At 38.7% G+C, this 20,122-nt stretch overlaps 1 protein-coding gene across 1 annotated transcript in view; it reads right to left on the bottom strand.

The window, feature by feature from the left end:
• Positions 1–19,579, bottom strand: part of reck (reversion-inducing-cysteine-rich protein with kazal motifs) — a 54,403-nt gene extending 34,824 nt beyond the window's left edge. The window contains exons 1-2 of the mRNA XM_067486298.1: positions 19,398–19,579; positions 248–306 (exon numbers count right to left, since the gene is read on the bottom strand). Of these exons, the coding sequence (XP_067342399.1) occupies positions 248–306; positions 19,398–19,470 (132 nt within the window). The 5' untranslated portion in view covers positions 19,471–19,579. The remainder of the gene's footprint in view (positions 1–247; positions 307–19,397) is intronic.
• Positions 19,580–20,122: the final 543 nt, after the last annotated feature.

Here is a 20,122-nt window from a genome sequence, read left to right as displayed (position 1 = left end):
GACATGAGGGCTTCACAGAAAGAGACAGATACAGAAAGAGGGAAAGTGTCACCTGCTCCCAAATGAAACAGAGGCAGACAGAACTTTTATTCTACACTTCAAAGAGCCCAAAGAGACAAAATACTTGAGACCACTCCCCTTCAAAAAACGCTATTCATGGGTAAACTATAAGGGGCTGAGGAGTGGACTTGTTTGTATGTATGTGTATGTGTGTGCGCGTTTGTGCGTGTGGTTTCTGTGTCCATACCTGGTCACAAGCTTCTTTACAAGGCGAGGCCACAGCAGCATGTTGGCAACAGGAAGGATCTGCAGACAAATGCAAGGAGTTAATTGTAATATTGCTATTAAAACATTTTACCGTCTGGTGTATTTTTATTTGAGCTATTTGTTTTTAAGGCTTGTCTCGAGGACAGCACCTGAATGGGTCGATCTCTCAGAACACTGATTCTCAATGTATTCATACTATCTATTGAATAGTAACATTTGGTGGGACTGATCTTTGCAAAAAAAATGGATACTGGAAAAAAATTTGCTATCAGCAGCTCCCATTAAATAATGTCAACAATTTAGTAGAGGAACTATCCATTCAAGAAAATAAAGAATGGAAAAAAGTAGGAAGAAATCTTGCTAATCTTCTACAGTAATACATTAAATCACACAGAGAAAAAGAGTCAACTATTCCAGCTCTGTGTATTAAACTTTTGGATTTCACAAGATTTTTTACTGTACAGAAGTTATTTGACATGAATCAATGTACAGGAAATGTGTGTAAGAATCAATGCCTTGTCTTCATGTAATGGTCTCCAAAAGTCAGTCTTAGCCCAAAACTATGTTTTTCATAGCCAGCATAAAAAATTTCAGCAATTTGTGCTACAGTAACTTCTCTGTGGGATCAGACCAGAAGGGCTAAAACACATTTCCCCTGCATATCAATGAATCTTTGGTGCCCATGACTCTGACGCCAGTTCACAAGTGGTACAAGAAACATGCCACAAAGACTGCCGTTTGGAAGATGCTCTTCCCCTTTCAGTGGATGTTTTGGCTGATCACGGTCTATATCACCCATATAATAACTCAAGTTTCTAACACCAAACAGGAGGTGTTGGCTGGTGGCCGAGCCCCAAACCATAACCCAGCCCAGGATTCCAGTAAGTGACTTGGCTCTGTTTGCTGTGAATAAACTGCTCTCACCTCATTGTGTGTGGACTTCACAACCCGTACAAAGTGTTGCTGAGATGCTCAAACCATCTTTGTCTTGTCTTTCATATAACATTGGTGTGAAAGGACAGTTGGCTCCAAAATATTAGAATATTTTCACCTTCTCTTTCCAGGCAAGATCAACCTTTCCACCCATATAGAGAGCAACCACATCGTAGCATAAGTGTACTACTACCATCAGCTAATTAAATGAATTGAGACTAAATATATACATGTACAGCTGAGCGAGTTGCCATTATTTGGAGCCCTCGTTTCCATTCCCTATTGCTTCCACCAGCCAGCAGCCCCTTAGTTTTAACAATCTGACCACTACTGGTAAGTATTTTAGGACTTTAAAGAGAGTGAATAAATTTGACAGGCCTGACACAAGCCGACAAAAACCACAACACCCGGTTATCACTACGTCCATGTGTGTCTGTATTAGAGACCCCAACCCAGTGTTTTCTCTTTAGCTGCTTGACACAAGAGTTTCTGGATTCCATCAATGGGTTACACTCATCTTTGATGCTGTGAAGTAGACCAGGCTTCCAGTGTCTGTGTGTGTGTGTGTCTGTGTGTGTGTTAGGAAGTGTGCTTAAGTAAATAAGACTAAAGCTAAAGCCTTTGTACCATACGGTATTTTAAGCTTTTTAGTGTTGAACGTGTCCTTTAATAGGCCTTACTTGGCTTGGTCCTCATTGTGAAGACACAGCAGGTTTGTCCTTAGTTTATTTGGGTTGTAAAGCAAAGCGGCTGCTTTTAATAAAGTTGGAAAGCAAATTTTATTTTTTATTTTACCATAAACTCTGGACAACTCAAAATACTATTATTAAACTAAAGACTTTTTCTCAGATGCTTTGTTGTGAATATAGAATCACTACAGATGTCCTTGCTAGTTTTATGTTACTCTCCTTTAATCATCAATATGGCAATAATACTAGATCAAGTCTTTTGTAACAAGCCAAATTTCTTCAAATGTTAAGATGCACAAATTGTAAATCTTGGAATAGAACAGCTGATTAACTTTGATTTATAGAAAGTTACAGTCCCAGTGCTGAAAAGCCAAAATAGTTACTTTTAAGATGCCAAACATCTGGCCCATCCCGTATGGGATCCCATGATAAGAAACAGGATGACAATAAGAGAAGACAGTATATAGCTAATTAGCTAATTACAACATTGTGTTATTAAGTTTTACTTACTATAACTACGAATTCACAGAATACGTATGTATCTTTTCAGAACGCAGCTTCTTCCTCTTCTTCACTTTTGACCAAAACCTAATAATTCGTTTGCCCAAAATAAATATCTTTTATCTAGTTTCTGCAAAGACACCAATCCACAACTGAACTATACAGTACACAGATTTAAACAAACCTCACATGGTTCCAATCCTGTATCCTGCACTATAGACAACTTTGAGATTATCTACCTATCTATCTATCAAGAGAGAGAGACATTCAATAAGAATACAGTTTGCAAACCAACTGTTTACTAAAACATGCTAAAAATGTCTAATAGATACTCTGCCGAGGTTTGACACTACAACCCACACCGGTTTTGTTACCCATGGTCATTCAACTCGTTGCAATTTTAAAATAGTGCAATTAACCAGTTTCCCTGGGTTGAGAAATCTAGCAAATGTTTGCATTCTTTCTAACATGGCTCAAAAGTCCAAATTATTGCATTAGCATTTAAGTGACTGCAGAGGTACCCTTGACCTTTTCTAATTTAGTGGAAAACAGTAACCCTGTGTCATGTGCTCAAAAGCAAAAAAAGCAAAAAAAAATATGAACAAAGCAGAGATTTGAGGTGAAATTCTCAATGGAGAACCACGAACAACATGGACTGTAGAGTCTAGAGAGGAATTTGGAGATAAATTAATTACAGGTGAAGTTCTAGTTACTGTATATCTGCCTCAGTTTTTCCTGATATCTGTCAAAAAAATTTCACATTTAAAATAATCTTGATAAGAATGACTGTTAGCAACTGGATCTTAGGACTTAAGACTAGCAGAGCAGAGCTTATAGTCCGCTTGCCTTCATACCACAGAAATTGTTCCACCAACATTGCCTACATCCTAAACTACTTGAGGTCAACATGGTGTTGAGTGTGGTACTGGAGAAGTTTGAGTACGAGTACGAGGGCAGTATTGGACTCAATACCCAAAGCTGGTATTGGTATCAGGACATCCCCACTGAATATGAAGATTTAAGACCTATCTTATTGTGGAGAGGTGTGATGGACACCTGGCATGATACAGACACATTTAACATCACTGGCAGCGATGCAGAAATATCCACTTCTAAAAGTATTTTGAAAGTAGCTTGTCCTTCTGACCAATCAGAGAATAGCACCACTTTCTGCTTGATTATTAAGTTTATAGTTATTCTTATTTACTGCTATAACTGCCTCAAGAGCGTGGTGCAAACAGCAAAGCAAAGCAGTGAGAAAGCAGGGAGGCCTGATCCTGAAACTCACAATAGTGCTAGCTCCAGTTGCACACTTTAAGCACTTTGATCTGACCAGAGATTATAACAGCTTACAACCATGTAGTCTGTCGGGCAGTAAAAAAAAAAAAAATCCCACTTTCTTGACTTAATTTTTGCAATTCTTCTACTCTATACTTTATGGGCTGAAAGAGCAAATGGACTCTGCCTCCTCCTTACATGCTCACAGAGAAATAGAAAACAATGGCAGGTGACATAATAATATGAAGTGGGGGGGGGGGGGGGGTGTTAGGCCATTCAGTCATGTACAGTATGAGGCCCCTGGCTGGTTGCTAATGAGTACTGGCCTCATTCTTGCTGAGCATATACACAACAGGATTGAAAGTCCCCCTCAGCTACATTGTTACATTCTGAGTCACAAGAATGAAGCATAGTGTAGTAAAAGACCCCACGTGCATGGTTACACTTCATTCAGCCAAACTACAGTTTCCTGATTTATTTTATTATTATTTTTTTTAATACAGTTACACAAAATACGAGAAAAATGTGAAATTTAATAGCCAGCCACCACTCTGCTATGAAGTGTGTGGATGAGAAGAGAATTTGGACACAACAGTAAGTGACTGAGTTGGCAAAACGCACTAATTTCCAGTGCTCTTTACCATTAGAAGAAGAACAACAACCTTTAAATTCACTGAGTACATATACACATTGCACAATGTCACAATCAAACTCTTTCTCTGCCTATAAGCCATTTGGGGGGATGCAGAAGTTGACCTCACAACTTCTGCATCCCATCCCGCCGCCCTAACTTTGCTGCTCTACCCATTAGATGGTCCCTTCAGGAACTTACGGTTTTGTGACTACAACAATTAATTCAGTGGATCCAATTACAATTTTTAACACTATAAAACCATTGTGCACCACACGATTCACAATTTTTTATTTGAACTACAAATTTTACTGTAGCTGAACATAAATATTGGATCAGACTCTGTATCAGATACCAAATATTAAATGACTCTGCCTGGGACCGGGGCTTAAAAAAGTCTGAGCAGCACATCCATCCATCCATTATCTAAATCTTATCACTTAGCCTGTTAAATAATGCAAAAGTACTGAAGCCAACCCCAGCCTCTTTAACATATGAACTCCACAAAATGTCTAGAGAATCAGATCCGGACGTAGTCTTGGAGTTGTTGTTGTTTAAGACACAACAGGAGACTGTCTGAGTCAGAAGCATTCTCACATGAGAAACTTGATTTCAGTGAGGGGTCAGTGCCTACAGAAAGCATGACATGATAAACAGTGTTTTGTTTCACCCAAACGTTGTCAACACACCCATTCACTTCATACTTGGGGGGCTCACAGGATAAAGTCTGAGAAATTGCCGGACCATCTCACTCTGACATTTGTTTTTTCACATACGCCAACTGTAGGTTGTAAGTCTTCCAGCACATGCATGTGTTGGGTTCTAACAACCACAACAGTGCTGATTACACCTGGATCACAGTTTAGCAACAGTGAAATAAGACAAGAGTCGACTTTGCAGTTTTACTTGATCAAGGGGAGCCCGGCAGGGTCTTAGTGACTTAACACTTCACCCGAACTCAGCCAGCTCCACCGGGCTGTTCCTTGTTCGACTTGTTTATTGAAAGCAGCGACAGAGCAAACACGGATGGGCCTTCATATGATTGGACACTTTATGCATAATCATCACTATACAATACTTCTCCTTTAGATCAAAATAACTTGTTGCCAAGCAGATAGAGAGCTCTGAACAGAAAAACAACACCATATACGGTTGAGTCAGCTAAGGATGTATGCAAAACAGAATGTGTTGAAACACTGTCCTATGACATAAACACACTTTTTATTCCACCAAGTTAATCCTGTGAGTATAGAGCAACGTGACCTACAATTCATCATATAATCATAATATAATAAACCCTAAAAAAAAAGGCTGTTGGGTAAAAGGTGGGGTACACTTTGGCAATGACTGTGTTAACATGCTCTTAAATAACCAGGGCACTCAGAAAAATCAGCTTTCTCAGGTAATCAGGGAATAGTGTTTACATGCACTTAAAACACCTTTACCGGAAATCCACGTATACATGCAGCACAAGAGAAACCTGATTTGTCCTCCACCTCTGACTTATTTTAGAAGCTTGGGGCACAGATATAAACGGAATAGTTACAGAAAATGCTGCTTTTAGACTTTTTTCTCTCTCTCTCTCTCTCCCCGTGTGTGTGTTCGTGTCAGAGTGACAGCGCAGGGGGGAGAGAAAAGAAAAGACACATGCAATTGCTTCACAACAGTCTGAATTTGTATAATCCGCAAGGGAAAGTGACTTATTTAGACTTCTATGATACGCTTTGTGTTAATTCACTTTTCTGTCGGACTTTAGGCAGACTATGTTTTTAAAATGAGGCCCCATCGCACAGTTGACCCCTTAACAATCTAACCTTTCATTCATTCTTTGACTACTGTCTGCAGCCTTTGGTTACGCACATGCACAAATGGAGAAAAGCGAATAGAAACCTGGTTACGTATATACATGGCAGAGTAATCGCTGTTCTCTGACAGAAACCTACCTGGGGTAGGTTCTGCTTGTTGGCAGTATCTGCTTGTTGCCAGTCTATCTAAGCGCTGACATATACTCTAGAGCAATAGATAACCATTAATACCTACACCTGTGGCCAATTTAGTCACCGGGTAACCCAAGTGTATGTCTTAGCAGAATACCTGTAAGAAAACCCACAGAAAGAACACACAAACAATAACCTTATACCTCACCTGGTAGATAAATATTTGATAGATAAAAGTTAACAGCAGAGGAGTTTTTGATTTCTTTCTCTCCTTGAGAGACAGAATCAACGGGCAACAAAACTGGTCAAGCTTCCTAGCCTAATGAAAGTCATAAAGGAACAAGAAATACCATTTTACCAGGCTTGTGTCAAAATAGAAATAAAAATAAAATTCATCAAAATGTTTGTTACACGTAAGTACATCTGACAAACAAACACAGAACATTCATTTAGATGGCACATTCCCAATCCGAATTCCAACCCTAAGCATTAAACCAAGCATTATCCCCTAAACATCCCTTCGAACGTGTGTCAGAAAGTGAGGGCCATCCAAAAATGTTTTCATTACAAACTCAAACTGGTCCTCATCAAGATATCCACACACACAAATCAACAAACACACACACACAAACACTTCTATTCCCAGAGATAAGCTACGTCAACATGAGCTCTGGGATTTCAGCAGAAGGAACATGTGGCCCAACTGTGGGGGTTACTCAAAACACACAAAACTTTGTGGGGGGTATGAAACAATACCGTGAGACTGTCACTCACAGGGTGAGAGACAATGTGTTGGATAGATTAACCTGTAAACCTTGTCTGCAAATCACATTAGCATCATTGGTGTTTGTTTTTCAGCACCCGACAGTTAAATTGACTTTTCAGCGCCAGTCACACTGTAATCTGTCTGACCATCTTAAGAACACAAACCAACATTAGGGTTAGGGTTCTGACTTTTTGCTTCCGAAATCTTTAATCTCAGAATTCTGTTTTCCCACATTTTTGACTTTAAAGAAGTGCAAAAACAAAACCAACAAAATCAAATGGTAAAAGAAAAACGTCATTGCAATAACAATCAAAGAACATGAGAATTCCACATTGGGTCGAACCATCAAGCCTCACTAGAAACTTACATGGATGCAGCGGAAATGTGGTGTAAAATTAGTATAATTTTAGTGTGATGTGAGAGAAACATCTCCTTGGTGATGGTAAACACTTGAGTCTGTACATGGGATTTGTTGAAAATACAGAACACCGACCATGTGTTTTCTGAAATTTCCGTAACTGTACTATTATTTGCAATTAGAAAGCGTCTGACTTCCCAAGATATCCTTATACATCCATAATAATAATAATAATAATAATAATAATAATAATAATAATAATAATAATGCAATTCTACATGTCCAGAGGAAAACAACTAATGTGATACAGTTGATAGCAACACACCGGCACCTGATTGTTCACACATATTAGTGACGAAACTGATATGAGAATACATATTCCCATTTGTTCTATGCCCAGTCCTTTTGTTTCTTAGCCCAAACATTTGTAACCACTGCATTTGGACAAACTTTACCATCAGAAAAATTTACTTTACCGTCACTGCTCACTGAAGAGATAAAAGACAAAACATAACATCTAACATCTGATATGTTAAATATAACAAAGCTCCTTGGGAATTTTTAACAAAGCTGTTGTCATGTCAACAACTTTATCATCTGCGCAGGACACGTTTTGAGTTGTAAAGAGAGAACTTTGTCCACAGCAAAACATTGAAATCATAAAAACTGTTTAAATTTCTTCTTTATTGTCTTTGTTTCGATTGGCAACATCACAGTCAATAGGAGTAAGAGAAAGTCCATCTGACTGAATTAGATTTTTGTGATGTTTAGAAAGTTCAACCTAAGCCCAAGTTAATAACAACTGTGCTGGATCATGTCTACAGCATATTGATAATTTAAAATGAGTGATCGCAGTTTCTTAACTAGGTTGGACTTTTAAAGCCCAGTCAATGGTCTATAATCCATGTCAAAATAGTTCAAAATAAAGTTGATCCCATTTAGATGTAACTGTCCTGACATATTGGGCTAGCGTGTGCATGCTTGTTGATGATTTGCTTATTGGTCAGAGGAAACCCAAGTCCAGCCACTTCCTTCTCTGCCCCTTTGTTTCTAAAGGACAGACAGTTTTTTTATAAAAATACTTTTATAAAAAATATTATGAACAAATAATTACTGATTTATAATCATGGGTTAACCACCTGTTGACATTTAAAGTGGTTAAACCTTTACCAACAGTGATTATTGAGCCTTATGTTTTAATTACTGTACATATTCTGGCATAGTTAACATAATTGGTATCATTTGAAATACATCGTTTTCTTAGAGGAGTACATTTACTTAAAATGTAAATATGCTTCTTGATGATTTACATTTGCAAATCTAGATTATTTCCTTGAGTAAAAGATTTGATGTGGTACTTGTAGTAGAGCACTATCTTAGGCCAATCCTTCCAGTTTTACTTGAGTATTGATTTTGTGTACTTCTACTACCTCTGAACACACTGTATCACATTTTACTGCGTACGGGACTAGGTAGCCGGAGACCACTCAAAGTGGCCGTGCTGACAGTTGTCCTTTATGACATTAGTAAGATCACCAGTGAGTCACATTAAGCAAACCAGTATTTACTGAAGAAGTAGAATAAAACATTACGTGGAAAGTAAATTTACCCCAGCATAAACACTTCACTAAACTTCTGAATGAACGGGCAGAGATTCAACCTGGCAAGGTATTTATATTTCAAACCTCATCTGATAGATAGTCATCTAGCTGTTCTGTCTTTCTGATTCCTCCTTTTCCTAATTTAAAAAAAAAAAAAAAAATCTCCTTTCTGCTTCAATCTTACTACGCAGCTCAACGAAGCCCAGCTCCACAGAAAGCATTGTTGAGATTTGGGAGGTGTGCACATCAGAGGTGTGCACATCAGGGCTGATGTAAACCTCTGACATCTAGGGCAACTCATTACACCCTTCTCTGCATACGTCCACATAGCTGTTGGCATGTATCCACAGGAAAGCATAATTTCACAATAGAACACACTGATAAAATAACTGATGTATTTATAAGGACCATTGGGCACCGCTGACAGCAGGAATTTCAATGCATTAAACAAAGAAATTTTTTTTATCAACACCATTTAGTGCACATTCAGCTAATACAAATAATGCTTCATCATCAGAAGTTGCAACAAAAATTTTCAGAGTATAAAAAAAAAGATAAAATAAAATAATAAACATATTGGTGCAAAACCCCAATAAACCCTCTAAATAATTAACTTTAATATGTATAATTCGGTGTCTGATCTTTAAAAAAAAAAAAAAAACACTGTTTAACACTTAATGATTGATGAGTGGCACCAGGTGTGTTAAGCCGGGCTTGCACTTTAATTTGCAAGATCTCCAGGGACAGTCTTAAGCATTTTGCTTAGAGCAACAAAAACAATGGGATCATGAAAACAGCTTCCACAAGACCTCAAAATAAAACTGCTAAACCAGAGAAGGATTAAAAATATTAAGTGTTTAGGGATACAAGTACCAACTGTGAAGACCATAATCCAGAAAAAGAAGAAACGTGGAAAAACTAAGACTCTTTCAAGTTGTTGAAAACTAAAAAAATTAAATGGTGCTAGAAAACTTGCTCAAAACCTTTATAAGAATTTAAAACAAATAGCGGGGAACCTAACATATGTCTTTGAGGAAAGTGGAATACAAGTCCAAATTTCGACCATGTCAAAAATGGTGATTAGTGTGTGTATATCTGCATAAGACGTTGACGAGCTCTGTATGAAATGGAAGGAAGAATGACTGCAGCCCGATTTTTAAGATTTTAAAGCAAAGCCTGCTACCATTGGTTAAAAAGCAAAACATTTTTATACACTCCTTGATCATTTTTTATTTCAAAGTAAGGGAATACAAGATTTTGCAATCAAATGTAGTTGTAGATGTTTCTTGTGTTTATGTCTGCATGGGAGAAGATGTAGCTTTGCGGATCTGTGTTTTGGACTGGATGGTGTCGGGGTACACGAACTTCAGGAAATAAAGTGATGCATATTTTTTCAATCAATTGAAATTGAGTACGGAGCCCAAAAATAATAATACAATTACTTTTGCGAGAGCTCGCAAATGTTTTTGTTGTAAATATACTTCCGGGTCAGTTAGTCACCATGGAAAACACAACAAAAATAAAGCTCTATTTTGAGCATGGCTTCATATACAAAGCCATTAAGTCAGTGCTTGGCAGTAAACACCTGAAGAGAATACTTAGCAATGTGTATTCCGACCTGGGAAACATGGTTGACTTTGTTAGCAAACTAACTGCAAAACTCTGGACAACTTACAGAGAGATGTATGCTAGATGCAGAGAACACGAAATACTAGTTAGTGCTGGTAAAAACCTAGTGTGCCATTAATAAGAAACGCAGGTATCCTCTTCAGGTGACCATCACTTAAATGAAAACCATGTTTATTGTTGAGCATTTATGTTTAAGACCTAGTTCAAAATAAAAATCTATGTACATGACATGCATGGCACATCGCTTTCATTTCCATGGTGACCAACTTACCCAGAAGTATATTTTAAGGAAAAGATTTGAAAAATCTCACAAAGGTTTATCTGTTTTTTTTTTCCCCCCCATTCAACCATGTCCTTTCACAAGTCTCCATACAAGAGCCTAGAACCCAAGCCCGTTATTCAAAAACATTTTATTATTCTCAACCAAACTACACTCAGTTATTTTATTTATTAAGTTGGTTTAAGGGATTCGAAATAAATGCCTCCCTAACTACAGTAAATGTAATTAATTTGAGTCACTCATCTTATAGCAAGACTGTGTTTTTTTGCCAATTTAATACAAACTACATCTTGTATGCATTTTACACCACTGCTGGCCATTTTCCATAGCATGGTGCACTGTTTCACGTTCTAAAGTTAGTCATTACACAGCCTTTGTAGACAGCTGGATTTATTTAAAATAGAACTACATCTGTTTCGTCAGACATGTATGAAGCACACATCTCTTGCACAGCCAGACTGTTACTTTCCACGGTGCTTTAAACCGCAGATTACGTTGACTGATAACACTATAAATTTGAAGTCAATTATTCAATCATTAATATAGTAGTAGATTGATATGATTTGTATTGACTGCAACTTTATGCTGGATATAGTTGCAAGAATTTACGAGACCGAACTTATACAAAGAGCAGAAACGTTTATGTACGCTACCACTCTGCTTCCTGCATTCCTCAGAGCTGCCCCAGAATCTCTGGGGGGAAAGTTTAATCGATGGAGGTCAAAGGTCACTTCCTGTGCCGTGATTAATTGAGATTTGCCATGTGGAGCTGAGCACTAAAGAATCAACATACAAAACAAAAATAAAAAAGATTTAGAAAAAGGTTTGTTTTCCACAGCACGGTAATGCATCTTGTAAAAAGATGAGCAGTTAAAACTAAATATTGTATTCCTCAACCTGGGTAAAAGCTGAATTTTCTGTTGGCCTGAATGCTTTTAAAAGATTCAGATGTGAAACCTGCATGACATTTGTTGACATATTACCCTGATGTGACATCCCGATCTGATACACAATTAAGAACTCAGAGTAAACTGAGTGATAATTTGATTTTTGGTGACATGTTTGACAATGACAAACTTGTGCTTTGACAAAGTTGCGTTTTTAAAAGGCACTTCAAACAGCCTGCTGTCTGACAGTCAGCAGGAGACAAGATGCATGGAGCATTTACTTGATACAGAACTAATATCTTCTGCCAGACATTACAGACTGACATCTGTGGGAGAGACGTAAACAGATTATGGGGAGAGAAGCGGGACGGACCCACATCCTGCTTTGTTTAAATACGAGCCTCTGATGGACATGGTGAAACTTTTACAGGACCCAAAGGCCTCATCTGCTGAATTTGTAGACATGGACTGACAAGGTACAGTAAAGCATTGCTCTCTTATGGCATATAGTGTGGCACTAAGGGGTTTGTGACTTTGTGACCATGACAGTAGTTGGCTAAATTTACAATTTACAATACACTTTACAACACTCCCTTTTTAGTTAACCAGATGTAAGTACTATCAAGGCCTAATATTTAAGGGAAACACACCTTGGTTGTGGGTGACGTTGATTAAACACTTCCATAGTTTTCTATATAAACCCACTCAACGGCAGCACATCTGCATGTCATTCTTAGCTGACAGGGATCAACAAATCAGGAAACATGGCCTTTTTGGCCATGGCCCTAAGCATCTACGGGGGGTGGGGTGGGGGGGTAGCTCAGTTAGTAAGGCAGTTGACCATAGGGTCAGTGCTTTGATCCCTGGTCCCGGTTATATGTCGAAGTGTCTCTGGGCAAGACACTAAACCCCTTACAACTCCCATCCCCAGGTGTGTAGTGCCGGTTGCTTCAGGAAGGGCTGTGCCCAATCAACGTGCGGACAATGATCTGCTGTGGTGACCCTGACCTCATGGGATAAGCCGAAAGGACAAAAATAAAAATAAAAAATCTACAGTAGGAAGTTAAGAGTTTGTTCCAAATGGATTCAATACATCAAATATTTTTGGAAGATACCCCAAACTCTTAATGTGAAGTGGAACTGTCAAAGTCATCTGTGATCCCAACTCATTGAACAGCACTACTAGCAGTACAGAGATATTTCTAAGCAAAATCCTCAACAATCTCCCCCATTTCTGCTACAATGTCTTGTTACATTAACAAGTAAGATTTTCAAATTGTATTAATGGCCATGTTGTACTGATAACACAACAGCTTTGTTTGGGTCTAAATAATTTTGCAAATGTGTCAATCTAGCAAAAACACAACAGTATTCAGGTCATCTGCCATTACTGGTTTGAAAGTGATACAGTATATACGGTTTATTTCCACCGTGCGTGTGACACATCAAGGGGGGCATCACAGTAAGCTGTTATGTTCTGATATCGGGATACTGGAATTGCTGGGATCCTAAAGGTCGGCTGTGGAGCATGTTGTCCGCCAAAAACCGAGGTAGGAGTTCAACCCATCTGATCCACTGGCCTTTGAACAAGACACTGAACCCCAAGTTAAATGTTAAAGGTTAGTACTGGCAGCTGTGTAGAATAGGCTATTATTTTGCCAACATTTCAGAGTTTGATGGAAATAATAAAAGCTGCTTTGAAGAAGGATCGCTTTAATGGCAAAACACTGAAATCTATTGTCTCATTCTACCAGTAACATGATTACCAACAGTTGCATATTGTAGCAGCAGATTGTTAATAAAATCTTTGTTGTCTTTATCTTTTTGAATCTTTTGATTGTATTTGATCAATGAGGAAATGTTAACCACTCCAGCAGCCTGCGGCATTAGTACAGTAAAACTGTCTTACCAAATGGTGTTAGGCACAAATTACTTCTATTTTAATGGCGACTAAGAGTTCAAAGGATAAAAAGAAGTGCTGTGTGCTGGGATTATATTTATGTACCTTGGTTTTGAAACCTTAACTGCAGAGTTTAGAGTCTTCGTAAACCATGTCTTTGCTTCTGTTATTTCAAATTAATTTGGCTTTATACCAACCACAGATTGTAGCCTAAATGGTCATATTGTTTATTCATACACTGTTGTCTCTTATATATAGGGTTTCATCTACTGCTAGAAGACGCTAATTTTAAAGTCAAATGTCCAGGTTCTGTTCATGAAATGTAGCTGCATTTACCAGGCAAAGTGACTAGTGGAGCCACATGCTGTCCAGGTGTGTACTAAGTAACACACACCCACCGATCCACCAGAACACCTGATTCTTATCAGAGAGAGAGCCGATGTCCAACGCAAACACAGACCTCCAGATGGCTAAGCATGTCCACCCTCCTCATTTCATATTCAATTAGCAGAATCAAAAGAGGATCTAGAGCTGGCTGACTGTATACTGTGTGTCTAATGGGAAATGACATAATGAGACGCATGTGGCAGAGTAGAGTGTGGCAAATGGGGAGAGTGACCAGAGGGGGAGATGGAGAAGAAAGGAGGCAAGTAGAAGGGGCTCACCAACAGAAAACTCTTCTATGTTTCCACTGCATTTGGTCAGGTGTAAAAGCTTAAGTGCCCAGTGGACCACTAACTGGAGGGGCACCAAAGATAAGGTACAAATCTGTGTAATTAACTTCCCACTCTTAATCCCAATAATCAGAGAGGGCTGGTGGCATGTGATAAATGAGTCAGTGGGTTTCGGCTTGTCAATACAGGGTTCGCCACCCTAGCTAAAGTTAAAGGTCTTCTGCACGTTGATTCGTCATGGATTTTTACGCCGGATGCCCCTTCCTGTCGCAACCCTCCCATTTTATCCGGGCCCGGGACTGGTACCAAGGTCGCCCTTGGTGGCTGGGTGGGGCCACACCTGCTGGGGTGAGATTCGAGCCCACTCCCCTCTGCATCCCAACCCAATGATCTAGCTCTCAGCCACCAGGCCCCCCTTTGTTACCTTTGCAATAGAATGTGTAGAAAATACTTTTGTACTTTTATATTTTATGTACTACTGACAGTAGAGAAAAACTCAAACCTATGTAAAGGCCCAAACATGCATAAATAATAAATTACTCTGATATATTGTGAAACCATCACAGAAATTTTAAGTCACAGCTAACACTAAAATCCCACAGCATAACGAGATTCCCTTCCGATTCTTTGGGAATGTCAGCCATTGAAAACAGCCTTTTAGAGAGTTAAAGTGAAACCAGCACTTCAAGGTCCTGTTCCAGAAGTAAGACAAACTCATGTGAAATCGCATTAAAATTACACTTTTATTAATTCACTATGCTTAAAATACAGTTTCATAACAGGGTCTTTCTCAACATTATCTTGTGTGGGTCATATGTCCAGGTAAGGACAGTAAGTTTCAAAAAAACAAAGACCGATGTTTTAACAGACAGGATAATGTCGTATAGCCCGAGTAAGAGAGTGGGACAGGTGAATGAAGAAGGAAAAGACGGACTAATGAGATGTTCTGCTAACTAGAACAATGATCTCAACAGTGTGGGACAGACACTCAGCAGTGCTTTAGGACGTATACAGTAGCCTGCTTTACAGGAACAACATGCGACACCAGCTTCAGACCGATGTCACTTAACCAGTGAGTACAGTGACATTGTTAGGACTCTTATTGGCACAATGCATATGCCAGCTCCTAACCATCACAACCAAAGGCCTAACCCTTATACGAACCTACATATCCAACCTGTAAACCTAAAACAAAGAAAAAGTCCTGAAACAGTCCTTTGAAGTTGTAAGGACTAGCCAAAATGTCCTTTTTAGGGTTATCACTAACAAGTACAAGAACACACAAACACACTCTAGTTGCAACTAAAGCGTCTAAGATGTCCAACACCTGCCCCCAGCTGTTATTAGTCAATAATTCACAGCTCAGCCAACAAAGCCAGCCAGCTGTAGGCCATAAAATTTAATTGAAAATAAAAATTTGATCATACACAATTAACATCTTGATTGCATTTCTACAAGAGAAGCTTCTGAGAAAGTGTTTTCCCCAGATTTTCGATTGTGAAAAAAAGAAAAACAGACAAAGACATATCCCCCATATCATTTTGTGTCATAACATTACAGAAGTATGAGGAGAAGGCCATCAGGAAATGAGATGAAAGTGTTATTACCCTGGAACAGCCATTTATTTACTTCTACACATCTAATAGCCACAAGGCCAGCTAAGAGAACATAGACATTTATTTTTACATTTTGTTGTATTTTATGTTTCTATGAACTAACATCAAGGCCTCCACTTTAGTCCACATGAACAAGGTACATTAAATTAAGTATAATCAAAATATTTCAGCCAATATTTCTGGCAGTATTCTGGGTATGTTAGTGTTCTTTTCTAGAAATAGAAAGTCACCTTAATGTCTCTTAATGTCTGCTGAAATTTGAAAAAAAAAATAAATTAATTTTGTAGAAGCTGTGCAACTCCGGGGGTTAGCCTCTTTTAGACCATTGTTTTGGTTTCACAGCTGAACATTTGCTGACATAGACTATGCATGCATACGTTACGTCACATGGATTCAAGTAATATCTGCACTTACATCCATCCACATTAAAATCCCAAAACAGCTAATTTCCTTGTCATGGGTATGGACATGTGAGCAAACCAGACACCGCAAACAAGTGAAGTAGGCACTGTATAATATTTGTGTATGCCTCCAGGTAATAGCAAGCAGACTTTCAGTGAAAGTTTAGAGTTATGCGTTTGTCACCAACAGCAACAAGCAGAGGAGTATCAGGTAAAATTGAAATAATAAAATTGGAAATCACAAATCTTACTGCCACCATCTGGTTAGTCCCTGATATAACAGTGTTTCTTCAACGTTTAAAGAAGATTGTTTAAACCTTGGGTTTTGTAAACTCTAAGTCGGTTCTAAGTGTCGACTCAGGCAACATGTGCATGAAGTAGGCGGTAGCTGGTGCCTAGCTGGATGTGACGTACAATGCATCTATCTACAGTCTGAACACCTTCCTCTGTCACCTTCCTGTTGCTCTGCATATGTCTGTTTTATTCACTAGCTTGTAAATGTGTGTATGACGAGACAGCTGATGTTTCAACTGCACGGTGCTTTCAGCTCAACGTCTCCAGGGAAAACAGAGGGGTCTCGGTCAAAGAAAACTGTTGTGATTCTGAAGCAATTATTATCTACTTTTGACAAAATAAATTATTAATTAATATTTTTTTATTTTATAATTGCTTTTGTAACAAGCAGATTATGTTTGTTTCTTTTTCCTTAGGCCTATATGTAACCTTGACAAAACCATAGAAACAAGTTGCTGTTAGGAAAAAAAACATTGTATTTCATGGTCAATTCAACAATCACTATACCAAGGGATGGCCAAGAAATTTAACTCTGTATGCTGCAATTTAATTTTGTGTTCACAAAACTATAATTAGGTTTGCGGGACTCCGGCCCATGCCGGCTCACAGTGGACATGGAAAGAAAGGGGCTGCCGTTCACTTCCCTCCTTCCCCTCCTCTTTGCCTTCTGCTTTGAGGAGTCAAATTGGTTCCAGATGCATTCTCTCACGGCTAACCAAATCGCAACATGAAAGAAATGAAGGAGAGAAGTTTTGCAAAAACACAATAAAAGAAAAAAAAAATGTATGGAATTTCTACATGAAATAAGAGGAGACGGCAGTTGGAGAAGAAGCCCACTGATCCCTTTCCCACATGGTGCTGTTCATCACACCTATAGCCCTTTTGAGATTATCTGAAATCATTACTATTGTCACAAGCCTTTGGGAGACAATGTGCACCCCAAATGAGGATCTAAGACTTGTGTTTCTTTCATGTTCCAGGCAGATGTGCCAGTGATATTTATCCGGAGTAAATCCACATCCTGCACCCATGTGGACTAAACATCAAAGACCTACCCATGAGCATGTTTGACCAATTTATAATCCGGCTCGTGCGTGGAGCCCCGTAAGACGAAGCACTCTAAGGCAGGCTAGGATAAACAGTGACCCTAAATAATATTAAAGATTGGCATTAGCCAAAAGTCTGCAGACGAGACACCTTGGCAAATGGCTTAAAAACGTAGCAACAAAGTGCAAAGGGCCAGCTCCATATTGACTCAGATAATTCACAAGTTAAAGCAACTTCGGGGCCAGTGTCTCTTCAACACCAGCACACCCTGAGGTGTTTGCTAATTCATTCACTGGGACTTGTTAGGGCATTTTTGCAAACCTGCAGACCAATGTAGTATTGTTTTAGACACAATATCTCTACATTTTAGTGACCAGCCTTCATTCAAAACAGCAGAAATTTTTATATCTTAGTTTTTCCTTTCTTTCCTCACCTAAGAAAGCTAATAGTCAGGATTTTAGGATTCTTGGATTATATAACAACCTACTTATTGATACCTTGTTTCAATTAAGTAACTTTCTGATCTAAGCTGGCTAATGTTTACCAAGAGTTTCAATTGGAGAAAAAATTATATGGGAATACTGACCAAAACACGAGGCATATTAAGGACGCAAATGTGTTTCAGAGTAGGCTATAAATGCCGAATCGAAGAGTTGGTCCTCCTGATTACTAGTGCATTTTAAGATACATTCATACAAGCAGGGCACATTTGCTAATAGTCAATGAATTGTAAATGTGCAAAAATTGTAATGGCGCTTGTCTCACGCTGTACATGTCCCTTTTTTTTCAAACCTGTTTCCCGATCCGTTATTTCCTTCCTATCCCTGGCTATTTCTCGAGGGAAGGAAATCGACCAAATCTTTTAAAGCTTTTATAACCAACCAGCAGGAGAGAAAAAAAAAACATTGTTAGAAGCTATCTAAACAGGAAATGTTGACAATAACTACGCCACAATAGTCCTTAATACCTAAAAAGCTCATTCAAGACATTTTCTTGTTGTCAGAAAACGCCACACAGATTGCTAACCTCCTATGTTGCGTTCACGGATAGAGCGTCGTGCTAACGTTAATGTCAATAACGGATGAGCTCAAAATAGCGCTACTTTGATTTTGGGCAAAGAGGCAAGACAAAAATCTCGACTGACGAGCTTTCTGGGAACAGCAAGGACATTATCTTCAATTCGGCCTTTAATAAAGACACTGAAAATGAAAATATGTACGACTTTACTGTTGTTTTTCCACTTACTCCGCAGTCATTTCACACCTAGACACTCTGTGGTGGGTGGTAGCTAATACTTTGAACTAGTTAAAACCTCAGGGCTTTATTGAATAAAGGGCTGTCTGTCGAATCACTTTCTTTTCCCCGAATTTACCAGAGGACTCTACTAAGAGAATGTGTCATATAGTCCGTCTGCGAGGTGTTCGAGTTCACAAGTAAACGAGGTAAAGTCACATCGTAAAACTTGTGAATGGACTTTGGCGTAGCTGTATCAAAAGAACAAGAGCGAATTCTGTCGGCACAACAGGATGCGAGCTGTCAATGGATCAACAAGTTAGCCAGGACCCCCAGCGTGCAAAAGTACACATGGCTCAATGCTTCACTTATAAACAGCTTCGTCTTTTTTTCACTAAGTTGACCAATGCACGAAAGCAGACACGGACAGAAATATGACTTATAGCTGAGAGGATGAAATCACAGACAAACTCACCCTGAGCTCGGAGCGGCTGGTAGTAAAAGTTTACGGAGAGGAGGAAACTGATTATCTGGAAACACACACGCATCTTATTGAAATCCTAAAGTGCATCGTGGACAAGAAGACATAGAAAACACAAGTGCTACGACGTGCTCCATGAGTCCCCTGATAACTCTCTCTCTCTCTCTTTCTCTCTCTCTCTCTCTCTCCCCCCACAGTCCCCGGTTGTTGGGGGGGGGGACAGAGGACATGCGCAGAACGGAGAACGGGCCCGTTTAACGGCGACAAGAACTTACATTAAAAGTATCCAAACTAATTATATCGCTTTTACTGTTGCCCACGTTTAACCGTACAGTTAAAACACGTTGTCGCTGCTGCAAAATAGATTATAAAAATGCAATTTTGAAGCACTTGAACTTTAATTGAGGAGTCTATTTTTTTCATATATACTGTATTTGTATAACTACCCTAACTAGTCCCAATGATGTAGTAGGTTAGGTGAGAAAACAAAGGAAAACTAAAATATAAAAATGTAAGCTGTTTTTAATGAAGTCTGGTCCCCTAAAGACAGTGTCTAAAAGAATTGTATACTGACTTATGGGGTGTTAATTTGTTATTTAGTTGGATGATTTGTATCTCTTAACAGTTCACTGATGTCAGTCATACTTAAGATGAAGTTACATTTTAGTTGACAGGGTTGGTTTATTAAGTTTTACTAATTATAAAAGCAAATGTGTTTT

This window comes from Channa argus, chromosome 19 (genome assembly GCF_033026475.1).
Source record: "Channa argus isolate prfri chromosome 19, Channa argus male v1.0, whole genome shotgun sequence".
Taxonomy (NCBI): Eukaryota; Metazoa; Chordata; class Actinopteri; order Anabantiformes; family Channidae; genus Channa; species Channa argus.
Note: the sequence above shows the minus strand (reverse complement) of the source record. Positions and strands in the feature narration are given on the sequence as shown.